Source organism: Eufriesea mexicana, unplaced genomic scaffold, assembly GCF_001483705.2.
Source record: "Eufriesea mexicana isolate 0111107269 unplaced genomic scaffold, ASM148370v2 scaffold5561, whole genome shotgun sequence".
In the NCBI taxonomy this organism is placed as follows: domain Eukaryota; kingdom Metazoa; phylum Arthropoda; class Insecta; order Hymenoptera; family Apidae; genus Eufriesea; species Eufriesea mexicana.
In genome coordinates this window covers 14,298-26,932 of record NW_016913558.1, presented here as the reverse complement: position 1 = coordinate 26,932, position 12,635 = coordinate 14,298, and the positions used below count along the sequence as shown (strand labels likewise).

Below are 12,635 nucleotides of genomic sequence, written 5' to 3'. Positions count from 1 at the left end.
CTATATTTTATATTTACATTTTATATTTTACATTTACTATAATTTACTATAAACATGACTACTCACGTACAAACGCAACAGTGATTTACTTACAACAGCAACAACAACTCATGTACGAACATAATAACGATTTATAGATGTAACAGTTACTCTTTTATAAAAGTAACAACGACCTACAAATACAACAATCAGTCACTAAGAAACGCAACAATGACTTACAAATCCACCAATTACTCACTTACAAACGCAACAACAATTTACAAACAAATTTAAAAAAAGCTAGAACGACTTACAAACGCAACAACTACTCACTTACGAATGCAACAACTACTCACTTATAAATGCAACAACGACTTATCATCGCATCAACTACTCACTTATAAATGCAACAACGACTTATCAACGCAACAACTACTCACTTACAAACGCAACAACTACTCACTTACAAAAGCAACAACTACTCACTTACAAAGGCAACAACGATTTACAAACACAAGTATTCACTTACAAACGCTACAACGACTTACAAATTCAACAACTACTCACTTACAAACGCAACAACGACTTCCAAACACAATTATTCACTTTAAAAAGCTACCACGACTTACAAATGCAACAACTACTCACTTACAAACGCAACAACTACTCACTTACAAATGCAACAACTACTCACTTACAAACGCAGCAACTACTCACTTACAAACGCAACAACGACTTCCAAACACAATTATTCACTTTAAAAAGCTACCACGACTTACAAATGCAACAACTACTCACTTAGAAACCCGACAACGACCAACTTGCAAACGCAACAACGACTTACCAACGCAACAACTACTCACTTACGCACTTGACAACGACTTACACTAAGATCCACGTCGATTACACCAACTCCATCTGTCGAGAGATCTCGTGCCGTTCACGGCGGAGGATTAAGGGCGGTTATCGAGCCAGTCGCGATATCTCGTGACACCGCGGCGCGATGCGTGGCATGAAGCCAGCCGTGCAGGCTGCTTCATTGAGAGAGGCGGGCCGCGCGTGTGTGCCCGCTTAATGGGAATTCATCCGACAGCCGATGGGCGTGCGATTCGCTTGTGGCGATCGCGTGCACGTGGCCGTGACACCGTGGCATGGAACGAGGCCCGCTTTTCACCCGCGACCAAGGGCCGCTGGAGAAGGCGGGACCGGTCCCTCGAGCTGTCGTGCACCGCTCAATAGGGGCTAATTGCCGCAAGGAGAGCTGCAAATTCGCGGTATTGTAAAGGCTCGTCTCTCGTTTTCTTGGCCGCATGTCGAACCGAGCACGTATTGTCGGGCCCTCTCGCCGCTCTTAAGCCGCCGTTTTCAATGCAACCACGGAATTCGACCTGCCACCACCGTCGCTTTCTCCACGAATTCTGGAATACGCGCTATACAAGTCCAGCCACGAAGGGTTCTTCGCGGTGTCCTGATACTGGCGTACCCTTATACTATATGTCTGATAATAATATTCATCGATATCATCCAAAAATATCGAAGAATCTACCATTTTTTAATATTTCTAATTATCGAAATTAACCTATTTTTCTTGAAAATTATTTTCATGAATTTTCCTGTTTTTATTTTACCAGAAAATATATATATAGTAATTTATAATGAACGACGTGAGGAACAATTATGTTAAAAATGGAAACCTATATATCTGCTCTAAGGTATCAATATCGAAGAATTTACCATTTTTCAGTATTTCTAACTTTGGAAATTAACCTATTTTTCTTAAAAATTGTTTTCATGAATTTTCCTGTTTTTATTTTGCTGTAAAATGTATATATAGTAATTTATAATGAATGACGTGAGAGACAATTATATTAAAAATGGAAATCTATGTATCTGCTCTAAAGTATTAATTAACCCTTTGCACTTGGCGAACTTTTCGTTACAGGAAAATAGTAATTCGAGGACTTTCTGTCATAAAGTCGATATTATATTTTTAAAACGGTAAATAAGAAATCGTATGCAAATTAAGACGTAGAATTATTTTACTTCGATATTCCACGCATCGTTGGGTAATTATAAATTTGATATATTAATTAACATCCATCTTTAGAATTTGATTAAATGGCGACTGAGGGTCACCTCTCGAGTGCAAAGGGTTAAGGTAATAAGAACAATTAATAGATATATACACGTTGTTAGATTAGATAAATTAGATAGATACACTTAGATATATAAACGTTAATAGATATATGCAATCTATAATTCATGTATTTTATACATGAAAATTAGGAACCCTCGATAATAATAAAAGAAGGACATCACTCGGTGATAATACAAACTAATTATAAAGATGCTAATTATCGTAGAGATTACTATATTATCTCAAGATCTAACAATGATCCTCTTGCTCCACAAAGTTTCGCAGGCTTTCTCACAATTCAGTCCCCCCTCTCTCCATACCATCGACGTGTCCCAAGAAAATCTTAAACCTGAACCTCGCAAAATCTCGACCTACCTAGCGCCTTTAGGAAGCAGAGCCCAGCACCAAAAAGCCAACTGTCACACAATGGCTCGCAAAAACGTCAATGAGCAAACCTACCTATTATTACTCGCAGAAAATCTCCTTAAACTTCACCAAAACATCAAAACATCCCAACTCAAGAACAACCGCCCTTTTCGTGTACGAAACCCAGCTTACAATCATTCAGCTCGATAACCTCGGAAGAATCCCGAGAAAATGCCCAAAGCCGAGGATCCTTCCAGGACCCGTGGAAGTCAGCCGTATCTCGTGCACGCTTTCACGCGTCCTGTTGACCGTGGACACTATCACCCAGGTAGACCAGGAACACGGAAAAAGAGGTCTGGCAGTCTGTGACAATCAGAGAACGGGAAGAAGAAGAAGAAGAGGATCGCCGTGACCGAATGATCCTCGACACCGGTCGTATTTATACTCCTGTTTGCCTCCTGATTCGCCACGGGCTCGACCCTTAAAGGGTCCTCCCTCATCGAAAGTCTATCCCGGTCAAAACACGCATTCGTTTCCCGCCACCTATTTCCATGGGACGTTCCGTTTACCTGGCCGACCGGCTGCACGCCGCGCGACGCCTTTTTCCGCGCGCATCCGCGTGAAATCGCGTAAATCCTGGCCTGCCATGGAAATCGCGTTAAGCGGAACTTCGGGGAAAACTGGCGGTAGATGGAAGCTCGCTGCGACGTGGATAACGGATGAAAAGACCTCGTCGGGGATGAAGGGTCGTTGTTTGCGTTTCACGGATGCAGGCTAAGGTCGAGGAAGGATTGGTCTCGCGCTAGAGGGTTCCGGTAATGCACTTCGTCCTCCATATTGCAAAACTGACCGAAAGTAACCTAACCAGACTCTCTTCTAAACATGTAAATACGAGATATCGCCTTTTGGAATAGATACATGTTTATTTTCGATCATTTTGATATATTTGGACCCGTCCTGTTGTCGCTTATTGAAAATTGACAACAACTTACTGGGCATCCTGATATTTTATTCGTAGTTTTCGTTCTGTTGATTGATAATTTGCTGGCTTGTTTGCTGTTCTGTAGATCTTTTTAATATCTAGTGGGATCTTCCATTTTTTCATGTTGGTTCGGAATATTCTCGATTTTTGGAAGTATTTTTGTTCGATGTGACCAGTCGTTGTGTTATATCGTCCCGATACTTTATTCGTAGTTTTCTTTCTGTAGATTGACAACTAAATGGCTTGTTTGCTATTCCGCAGATCTTTTTAATATATAGTACGATTTTCTATTGTCTCATGTTAGTTCGGAATATTCTGGATTTTTGGAAATATTTTTGTTCGATATGACAATCTTCGTGTTATAGCAATGTGTCACTTGGTCTTCTAGGGTCGAATATCGTCATACACATAACGCTTACGATAGTTTTGGCGAAAGAAATTTGAAATTTAGTCACTACGAAGGGAAGGATGAAAGAGAGGGGGATGGTTCGTTCTTGAGTTTTGGGAATCGGGAATTTAGGTGTGTGTGGTTAGGAGAGTGATTTAGGCTGCTTGAAAGGTGGGCTTGGGATGTGTTTGGGGTTTATTTCGAGGGGTTCTCTGGGTTTCTGCAGATGGAATTTACTGGTGAGGAGGATTCGAGTATTTGGATTGGAGATTGGGTGGTTGCTGAGTGTCCTGGTATTAATTTTTTAATTGTAATTCGTATTTGATTCTTAGAGAGACAGACTTTCAATACTCGGAGAATATTTTTACCCTACCAGGCTAGAAGTCTTCATCAATTTTCCACGATAAATCCTACTACGACTAGTCAAATGACAGGTAGATGAAGAAATAAAAGAGGATCTTTAAAAAAGAAATGAGAAATTAATTTTATTCATATTAAAATAAAAATTGTGAAAATATGTAATCCAGAATATTTAATAAAAATTCTGATAAATACTATAATTAACACTAAACCTATCTAACCTAACCAATGATCTATAGATGAGAAAATATAAGAAGGTCTTTAAAAAAGAAATGAGAAATTAATTTCGTCCATATTAGAATCAAAATCGAGGGAAAATGAAATCCGGAATATTTAATCAAAATTTCGAAATTGGTCATTTTGGTTTTAGCTAGGCTTAGTGTTAAGTTTCCAAGTGTTCCAGATCAGTCAATCGAATAACTTCGGGAATTTTTGTTACAGAGGTGCAAGGAGAAACTGAACACCCTCGCAATCTCCGTAATGAACCAGTGGCCGGGGGTGAAGTTAAGGGTGACGGAGGGCTGGGACGAGGAGGGAAAACACGCGACGGATTCTCTGCATTACGAGGGACGTGCCGTCGACGTGACGACGAGCGATCGGGATCGCTCCAAGTACGGGATGTTGGCAAGACTCGCCGTCGAAGCTGGTTTCGACTGGGTCTACTACGAGTCCAGGTCGCATATCCACTGCTCCGTCAAGTCTGGTCAGTACTTTATACCTCATTATCATCACCGCTATTTCTTTTCTATTTTTATTTGTATTGTCTAGAGTTCTTCATCTAGAGTTATTTAAAATTGGATATTTGTTAGCATTTTCGATTTGATATTGACATTTAATTTTCATCGTGATGCACATGCACTACTCTATGAAGTCTAATCAGTACTTCATACCTCATTATCATCACCGCTATTTCTTTTCTATTTTTATTTGTATTGTCTAGAGTCCTTCATCTAGAGTTATTTAAAATTGGATATTTGTTAGCATTTTCGATTTGATATTGACATTTAATTTTCATCGTGATGCACATGCACTACTCTGTGAAGTCTAATTATCACTTCATACCTCATTCATCATTGTCACTATTTCTTTTCTATTTTTATTTGTATTATTTAGAGTTCTTCATCTAGAGTTATGTAAAATTGGGTATTTCTTAACATTTCCGATTTGATACCGATGTTTAATTTTCATCCTGATGCATATGCACTACTCTATGAAGTCTAATCAGTACTTCATACCTCATTATCATCACCGCTATTTCTTTTCTATTTTTATTTGCATTATTTAGAGTTCTTCATCTAGATTTATTTATAATTGGGTGTTTGTTAGAATTTCTGATTTGATATCGATATTTAATTTTCATCCTGATGCATATTCACTGTTTTGTGTAGTCTAATCAGTACTTCATACCCCATTATCATCATTACTATTTCTTTTCTCTTTTTATTTGTATTGTCTAAATTTTTCATCTTGATTTATTTAGAATTGGGTATTTGTTAAAATTTCTGATTTGATATCGACATTTAATTTTCATCCTGATACATATTCATTGCTCTGTGAAGTCTAATCACAGTACCTTATACTTCATTATCAGCATCCCCATTTCTTTTCTCTTTTTATTTTTATTGTCTAGATTTCTTCGTCTAGATTGATTTAGAATTAGGCATTTATCAGTGTTTCCAATTGTCTGGCTTGCATTTGAACTTGCAATATTTAATTTTGATCATGATCATATTTATCTTTACGATGTTAATTAAAGAAATTAAAGAAATTTCTGGTCGACGAAATTACAGGTGCTCTCAAAAAATATGGTCAAACGTTTCACCTAAATTTCGAAAAAGAAAATCGATATATACGAAATAAAAGAAGAGATTTGTTATCTCTCCAGATAATTGGATGAAATCAATTTTATTTGAGATTCGCAATTTCTTTTTTAATTATATCACGCTATAATTTTATATCGTAATTCGAAAATGAGGCATTTATTGGCGGAAATTATAACCCTTTGCCATTCGAGAAACGACTCTCAATCGCCATTTAATCAGATTCTAAAGATCGATGTGAATTAATATATGAAATTTAAAATTGATTCACGATGCATGGAATATCGAAGTAAAGTAATTCTACGTCTTAATTTGCATACGATTTCTTATTTACCGTTTTAAACAAATTTTTATTTTTCTGCAACGAAAAATTCGTCGAATGCAAAGAGTTAATACCTTTGCTGACACGCAGTTATTTGACCAAATTCATTTCGACCTCGAGCAGTGCAAGTGAAGTTTGTTTTCCAGATCAGAGGTATCTAGATCTGACTACTGATCCACGCTAAATCGTATTATCGTTATCGATCAATTCTTCCAGAGAAACGCGATCTTTCTTTATTTTTAACGTTGTCACAGTTGCATCATTCGTCATTTAGAAATAACGAGTGGACAAAACACGTATCACTGTTATCCAAAATGGTTCTAGTCACCTAATTTCTCTTTAAATCTCTTTAAATCACGCTCATTATTTACAAATCGGATATCGCGCGTGTCTTATCTTCCTCCACGATTAGGACAACAATCAGATTTCTGGGAAAAAATTTCATATTAATATCGATAATAAATTAAATTAATTCTTTATCATAAATAAGCAATATCTTGGGAGATTTTGTTGGTGATATATTATAGATAGGTAATCATTGTATGATGTAGGAATTGTTTTAATTCTTTATATATAATTATGAAAAGAGGAGTTTATTATGCAGAATAAAAGGATATTATAAAATACAGTGCGAAAATGATTCAGAAGGTTAGGAATATTTTTTTATGATTGAAAAGTTAATTTTTATATTTTAATGACGATTGTAGTGGCAAATTTGCTCATGAACTATGAAAGACTGATGAATCAATTGTTATGTGAATGATGTTTCACTTTTACTTTCGTTGGTTCGTGTGTGAAGGAATTTTGTGAAGGAGCACCACTGCTCCGCAAAAATCCAGTCACTACGCCACTGGCGACTCGGTTAAATGGAAGTTACCTATTTTACCGACGTCCATAGATCTTTGAGGTAGTGTAGAAAATGATCGCACTCGGTGAAAGAAGTTATTCTACGAGCACAGGTACAGTGAAATACGTGCAACGTGCTGAGACCTATCTATTGCAGATAACAGAAACTAACATAGCAATTTTTTAACACGCAATTTTCTGAATAATACAAAGATGGAGTAAATCACTGATTAATATAAGAATTTAAAGGCTGATCAATTTTAATTTATTTCCATGCATTTGATATTTGAAAAAATTAAATGTAGAAAGTAAAATATAAGATTGCGAAAATAACTTATTAAAATAAAAATTAAATTAAGTATCCCCTACTTTAGTTAACTTTAAATTAAAAAATTGAATTTTTTACCTTAATTTGTTTTATTTCTTTAATGGTCTGAAATATACTCCAAGATAAAATAGAAAGAACGAAAGCAAGACTTAATAAATAATACTGATAATACGACAGTAGAATAACAAGTATGAAAGAGTAACAGGAAAGAATGCATGAAAATATGCATCAAGGTTTGTGTATTTTCTGCATGATATGCTAAGAACCAGTTCGAATAAATAAATCAAGTGAAATATACTCATGCTGGAAGAATAAATGTTAAATATATCATTCATTGCATCAACATTGTTTAATTTTTGAGATACATTAATAATTAATAACTCTTCGTCATACACTACCAATTAAATACACTTTCCATAATTAACACAGCTCTAACAATAACCTCAAAAAGAAATTATATCATTCCCTCGTTTGCACACTTCAAAATGAGCACCATTATTCGTTCCAAAATTAAATTCAACAAAAAATAAAACAATAATTTATGATAATATTAAATCAAACAATATCATCACTAACAGTACAATATAATCTGATATAACACCTCAAATAACATCATGAACAAATACAAGAATAAAATTAGAATTGCCAAATATTTGAATAACACTGTCGGGCACTTTAACCTATTCAAATTTTCCCGCGCAATAGTGCGTTGGCGGGAAGATTCAAACGGGCGTCTCAGCGCGGTCAACAAACGCAGCGAGTAGAAAATAAATATGAAGAAACTTCGAACACAAGGAATCATGGATGCAGGCTCGTTTCGTCGGTCAGTCTCGGCTCGAGTTTCAAAATAAATGTCGATAAATCTAGGCTCGCCTGTCGTCTCGAATTAGATTCAGGTGCAACAGTCGCCGCGAAATCGATACCAGCCGAAAGAACGATATTCGAGAGACGAAGGAGGCTTCGAAGGAGACGATCAACTGAAAAGGATATCACACGCGAGCCACGCGTGTGATGATCTTTTCTAGATCGATCGGCCGATCGATTTCCCTTGTCGATCCCTTAACCGATAATTCCACGGATCCTTCTTTGGGCTATTTTGTGGAAGATTCTTGGAATATCTCCCGTGGGTAGGCTTTCTGATCTGACGTGATCGATCTATGGGTTATCTAAGGATTTTAAAGAAAAACTGGCGTGAAAAAAAGAATATTTAATTTTGAGAAGTTATGGGTAATATTGATAATGTAACTAAGGAAGTCTCTTTGGTGTTCAATAGACATATTAATATATACAATTATAATAATTATAATTATTTTTTAAATTTGTATTTAAAAATTTTATATAGTCGTTTTTTAAATTTCTATCAAGTTCTCGAAGAGATTTTATTTAAATCTATTTAATTCTAGTCTATGGTTAATTACTTGGACGTTTGTAGAATAAACTCCATTTGTTTTAATTGATTTATTCTTTTATCGATTAATCGATTCTTTAATTAAATCGTTAATTTATTCGACGATGTAATTGAATCGTTTTCTCTCCTAAGTTTTATAAGTTTATAGTAGCAACTCAGATTCGTTGACGAATGGTGAATATCGTTTTACACGTTAATAGCAGTGCACGAAAGTGAAAGTGAACAAAAGCTGTTCGTCTATCTTAATCATGAAATATTCATATAAAAGATAATATAATACCCAGTGAAATAAAAAGGTATAATTTCTTCAACGTATGAAAAACGTGTCTCTATTGAGTCACCCAATTGACCCAGAATCAGCCATGCGTGCGACTCTCACGCCATCCCTTGGTCGAGTATTAATCAACTTACCCAATGCCTACGCGACAATCCATGCAATCACCATTCTCCTCCATCTTTCTCGCAATCTCACCAAACTTCCTTCTAATCAATCCTTCAACCCAATATGCTATTTTACTAGTCTCTAGCTGACCTCACGAGCAATCTACCTTGTCCATATTCCTTAATATCCAAATTATTTAAAAATCCCTATCTCTAACCTCCAAATTCACTAAACGAATCTATTACCTAATGTGAAGACCAATATCTAATTTCTAACCTCAAAAATATCAAAGAAATAAAATCTCAACTAGGTCTCCGATGTTCGTATAATAATTTAACGCTAATATTATTTCCTAACCTCTAAAATATCGAAGAAATACAATCTCAACTAGGTCTCTAATGTTCACACAATAATTCTACGTGAATATTAATTCCTAACCTCAAAAATACCGAAGAAATAAAATCACAACTGCGTCTTTAATGTTACACAGTGACTGCACTTGGATATTAGTTCCTAACCTCAAAAATACCGAAGAAATAAAATCACGAAATTTACACAGCGAAAATTTAAAAACTAAATTCAAAGAATTTCCCAGTTAAAAAATCTCTCCAGCTGACTACATCAATAAATGTCTTGAAAGGACTTAAAAGAACACGTCGAAGTTGACGCAATGATAAGTAGACGTCGTGGCGGGAAGAAATTTGAATTCAAATGAGATCAGCCATCGCTCAATCTCGGTGATGCGACACAGAGAGGGGAATCCCAGGGGAAATCGCGATTATTCGCATGGAACAGTCGTCGTTACAGAGATATAGGGTCGTTTCAGGGATATAGGGCTGTCGACGAGAGAGGATTGCCTCGAATTTCTCACGGTATGGCTCGTTTCACGTGGCGGCGTTTTCAGCCGTGGCTCGAATCGTCTGGCCGACGGTGACACCGCAGTCCATGGATCCGATTACCTGATCGAGCCGGACCGGATCCCTTCCGGTTCGAGGGCTCGGACGAATTCCGACGTTTCGCGAAAGAAAACCGCCGCCATGTTGGATGACTAGTAGAAAGACTCGTTGATATAACGAGCTTTGGATTCTTCGTTAATTTCTTGATTTATTTACAACTATTTAGCTAATCTGAATATTAATTATACACAAATAATAATAATAATTGAAGTGTTATAACGATGCATAATTACCATTTATTTCGTCTTCGTCCAAATAAAAGTCGATATTAAATTTATTAAAAGCAGCAGCATGTTTTTATAGTGGTTAGTGGATATAATAACAGAAAATTTATCGCGTTAAAATTAGTTCTACTGTGGATCTTGAATCATGAAATCATCTTAATTATAATTATCTATGTATGTTTGAATATATTTTTAGGAATACTTTGCAGTTTTAATATTTATTCGACGGTAAATAGAATACGATAAACCTAATGCACGTGATAGATACAGTGGCGCCAACTGGTGGCTGAGAAACGCTAGTCCATTTCTACTCACCCCTGTTCAATCAATCTATACGACATTCGTAACTGCATAAAAGTGTCTTTAATTTATAATTGAACTTCAATATTGCAAACCAATTTTCTACTATCTAAATATATAAATAAATAAATCGATTTAATATTCCTTATTTAAGATACGAGTATTTTGAAATACCTGTTACAAATTTCGTGTATTTTTGTAATATCTACATACAAGTTTGATCGACCCAACAGAGTATACAACTCATGGTAATTGTTCAGCCCATTGAAATGCGAACCACTTTTTTAAGTTCAACTCCGGTATTCGGAAAATTCGATACTAGATCCAGCACTTTTTCCACGCTGCTCCGACAATTGAATCGCCCTAGAATCGGGGTCAAGAATGCAATAATCGATACTTCATTTTCATTAATTTCCTTCGTGCAATTCAATTTCCAACTTCCTAGCCTAACCCGAGCACGTTTAGCGCATCAAGGAGACACGATGTCCACGTTTCTAATTAAGAGTCATGAAAATATTCAACTGACACTGATTCGATGAGAGAATTAAGCCACTGGGCCAGGAAAATGGACAGTTGCATTAGAATCGAAAACTGAACTGAAAATTATTATGTTAACTCTTTCATTGTTATAATTGTAATAACATAACACTATAATGTAACAATGCTATCATATCAGTATAAATTATAATTATATGCAACGTAATATTATAGTTATCACGATAAGAGTAAAAGCTTCTATTCTACCACTCTTTGAATAAACATCGAAAACCTAACCTCTCGATCTTCTATTTGCAGAATCCTCGTCCGCGGCGAAGTCCGGAGGCTGCTTCCCCGGCAGGAGTCTGGTGCGGACCGAGGACGGGTCGACGAAGAGACTGGACCAGGTGCAGCTGGGTGATCGCATCGCGGCGCTGGACTCATCCGGAGACATCGTGTACAGCGAGGTGATCGCGTTTCTGGATCGTTCTCTGACCGAAAGGAGGCAATTCGTGCAGCTGACCACCGAGTCAGGCCGAGTGCTCACTCTGACCCCGGCCCACCTGGTCCCAGTTGAAGGCAGGTCCTCCGTGTTCGCTGGCAGAGTTCAGCCAGGTGACAAGATCCTGGTGAAAGACCCGGCTGACGAGAACGAGGTGGAACATCGTCTAAGATGGGACAAGGTAGTCGACAACAGACTGGTCCTCGAAGAAGGCATCTATGCTCCTCTGACGACCGAGGGTACAGTGCTGATAGACGACGTGGTTGCCTCATGCTACGCGTTCGTGGACAACCAGGAAGTGGCCCATATAGCCTTCTTACCGTACAGAATGTGGAGCAGCGTGAAATCCTTCTTCGAGAGGAGGCTTCCCGGCTTAGAGGACTCTAGGTACCCAGACGTCAGGCAGGACTCTAGAACAGGACAAGAAGGTATCCTGTGGTACGCGTCGTTCCTCTACTGGGTCTCGTCGTACGTCACGCCAACGAGGATGCTGTATCAATGAAACGGCTGTCCATGTCTAGCGAGGAGGACGTGTTGGTTTTCGTTGCCGCGAAACGGACCGTGAAACGAGTCCGTCTGAGCCCCGTCGCCACGTGGCCGCGAGTCGAAGCACGAGAATGTCAAAGGACTAGGAAGATCCTCGAGGCTTGGGAAGTTGGATGCACGTGTACAGGAAGAAGAGAGATTGGAAGATACGCGAGCATGAGCTGACGTGGAGCGTCCACGCGCGTGTTCCATGACTCCTGAGAACATGAGGTCCTAAGTTAGAGGTAGAGACCGGGGGGGGCAGGGTGCTCCCTGTTGGGTACTATGATGTAGACGAGTTGTCCGATGGAACGTGTTAATCTTTCTGCCGAT

General features: G+C 37.6%; 1 protein-coding gene across 1 annotated transcript in view; it reads left to right on the top strand.

Moving 5' to 3' along the window:
- The window catches only part of hh (hedgehog signaling protein), a 106,146-nt gene extending 93,867 nt beyond the window's left edge, over positions 1-12,279 (top strand). Inside the window, exons 2-3 of the mRNA XM_017906559.1 lie at positions 4,654-4,915; positions 11,594-12,279. Coding sequence (XP_017762048.1) covers positions 4,654-4,915; positions 11,594-12,279 — 948 coding nt within the window. The remainder of the gene's footprint in view (positions 1-4,653; positions 4,916-11,593) is intronic.
- The last annotated feature ends 356 nt before the right edge of the window (positions 12,280-12,635 follow it).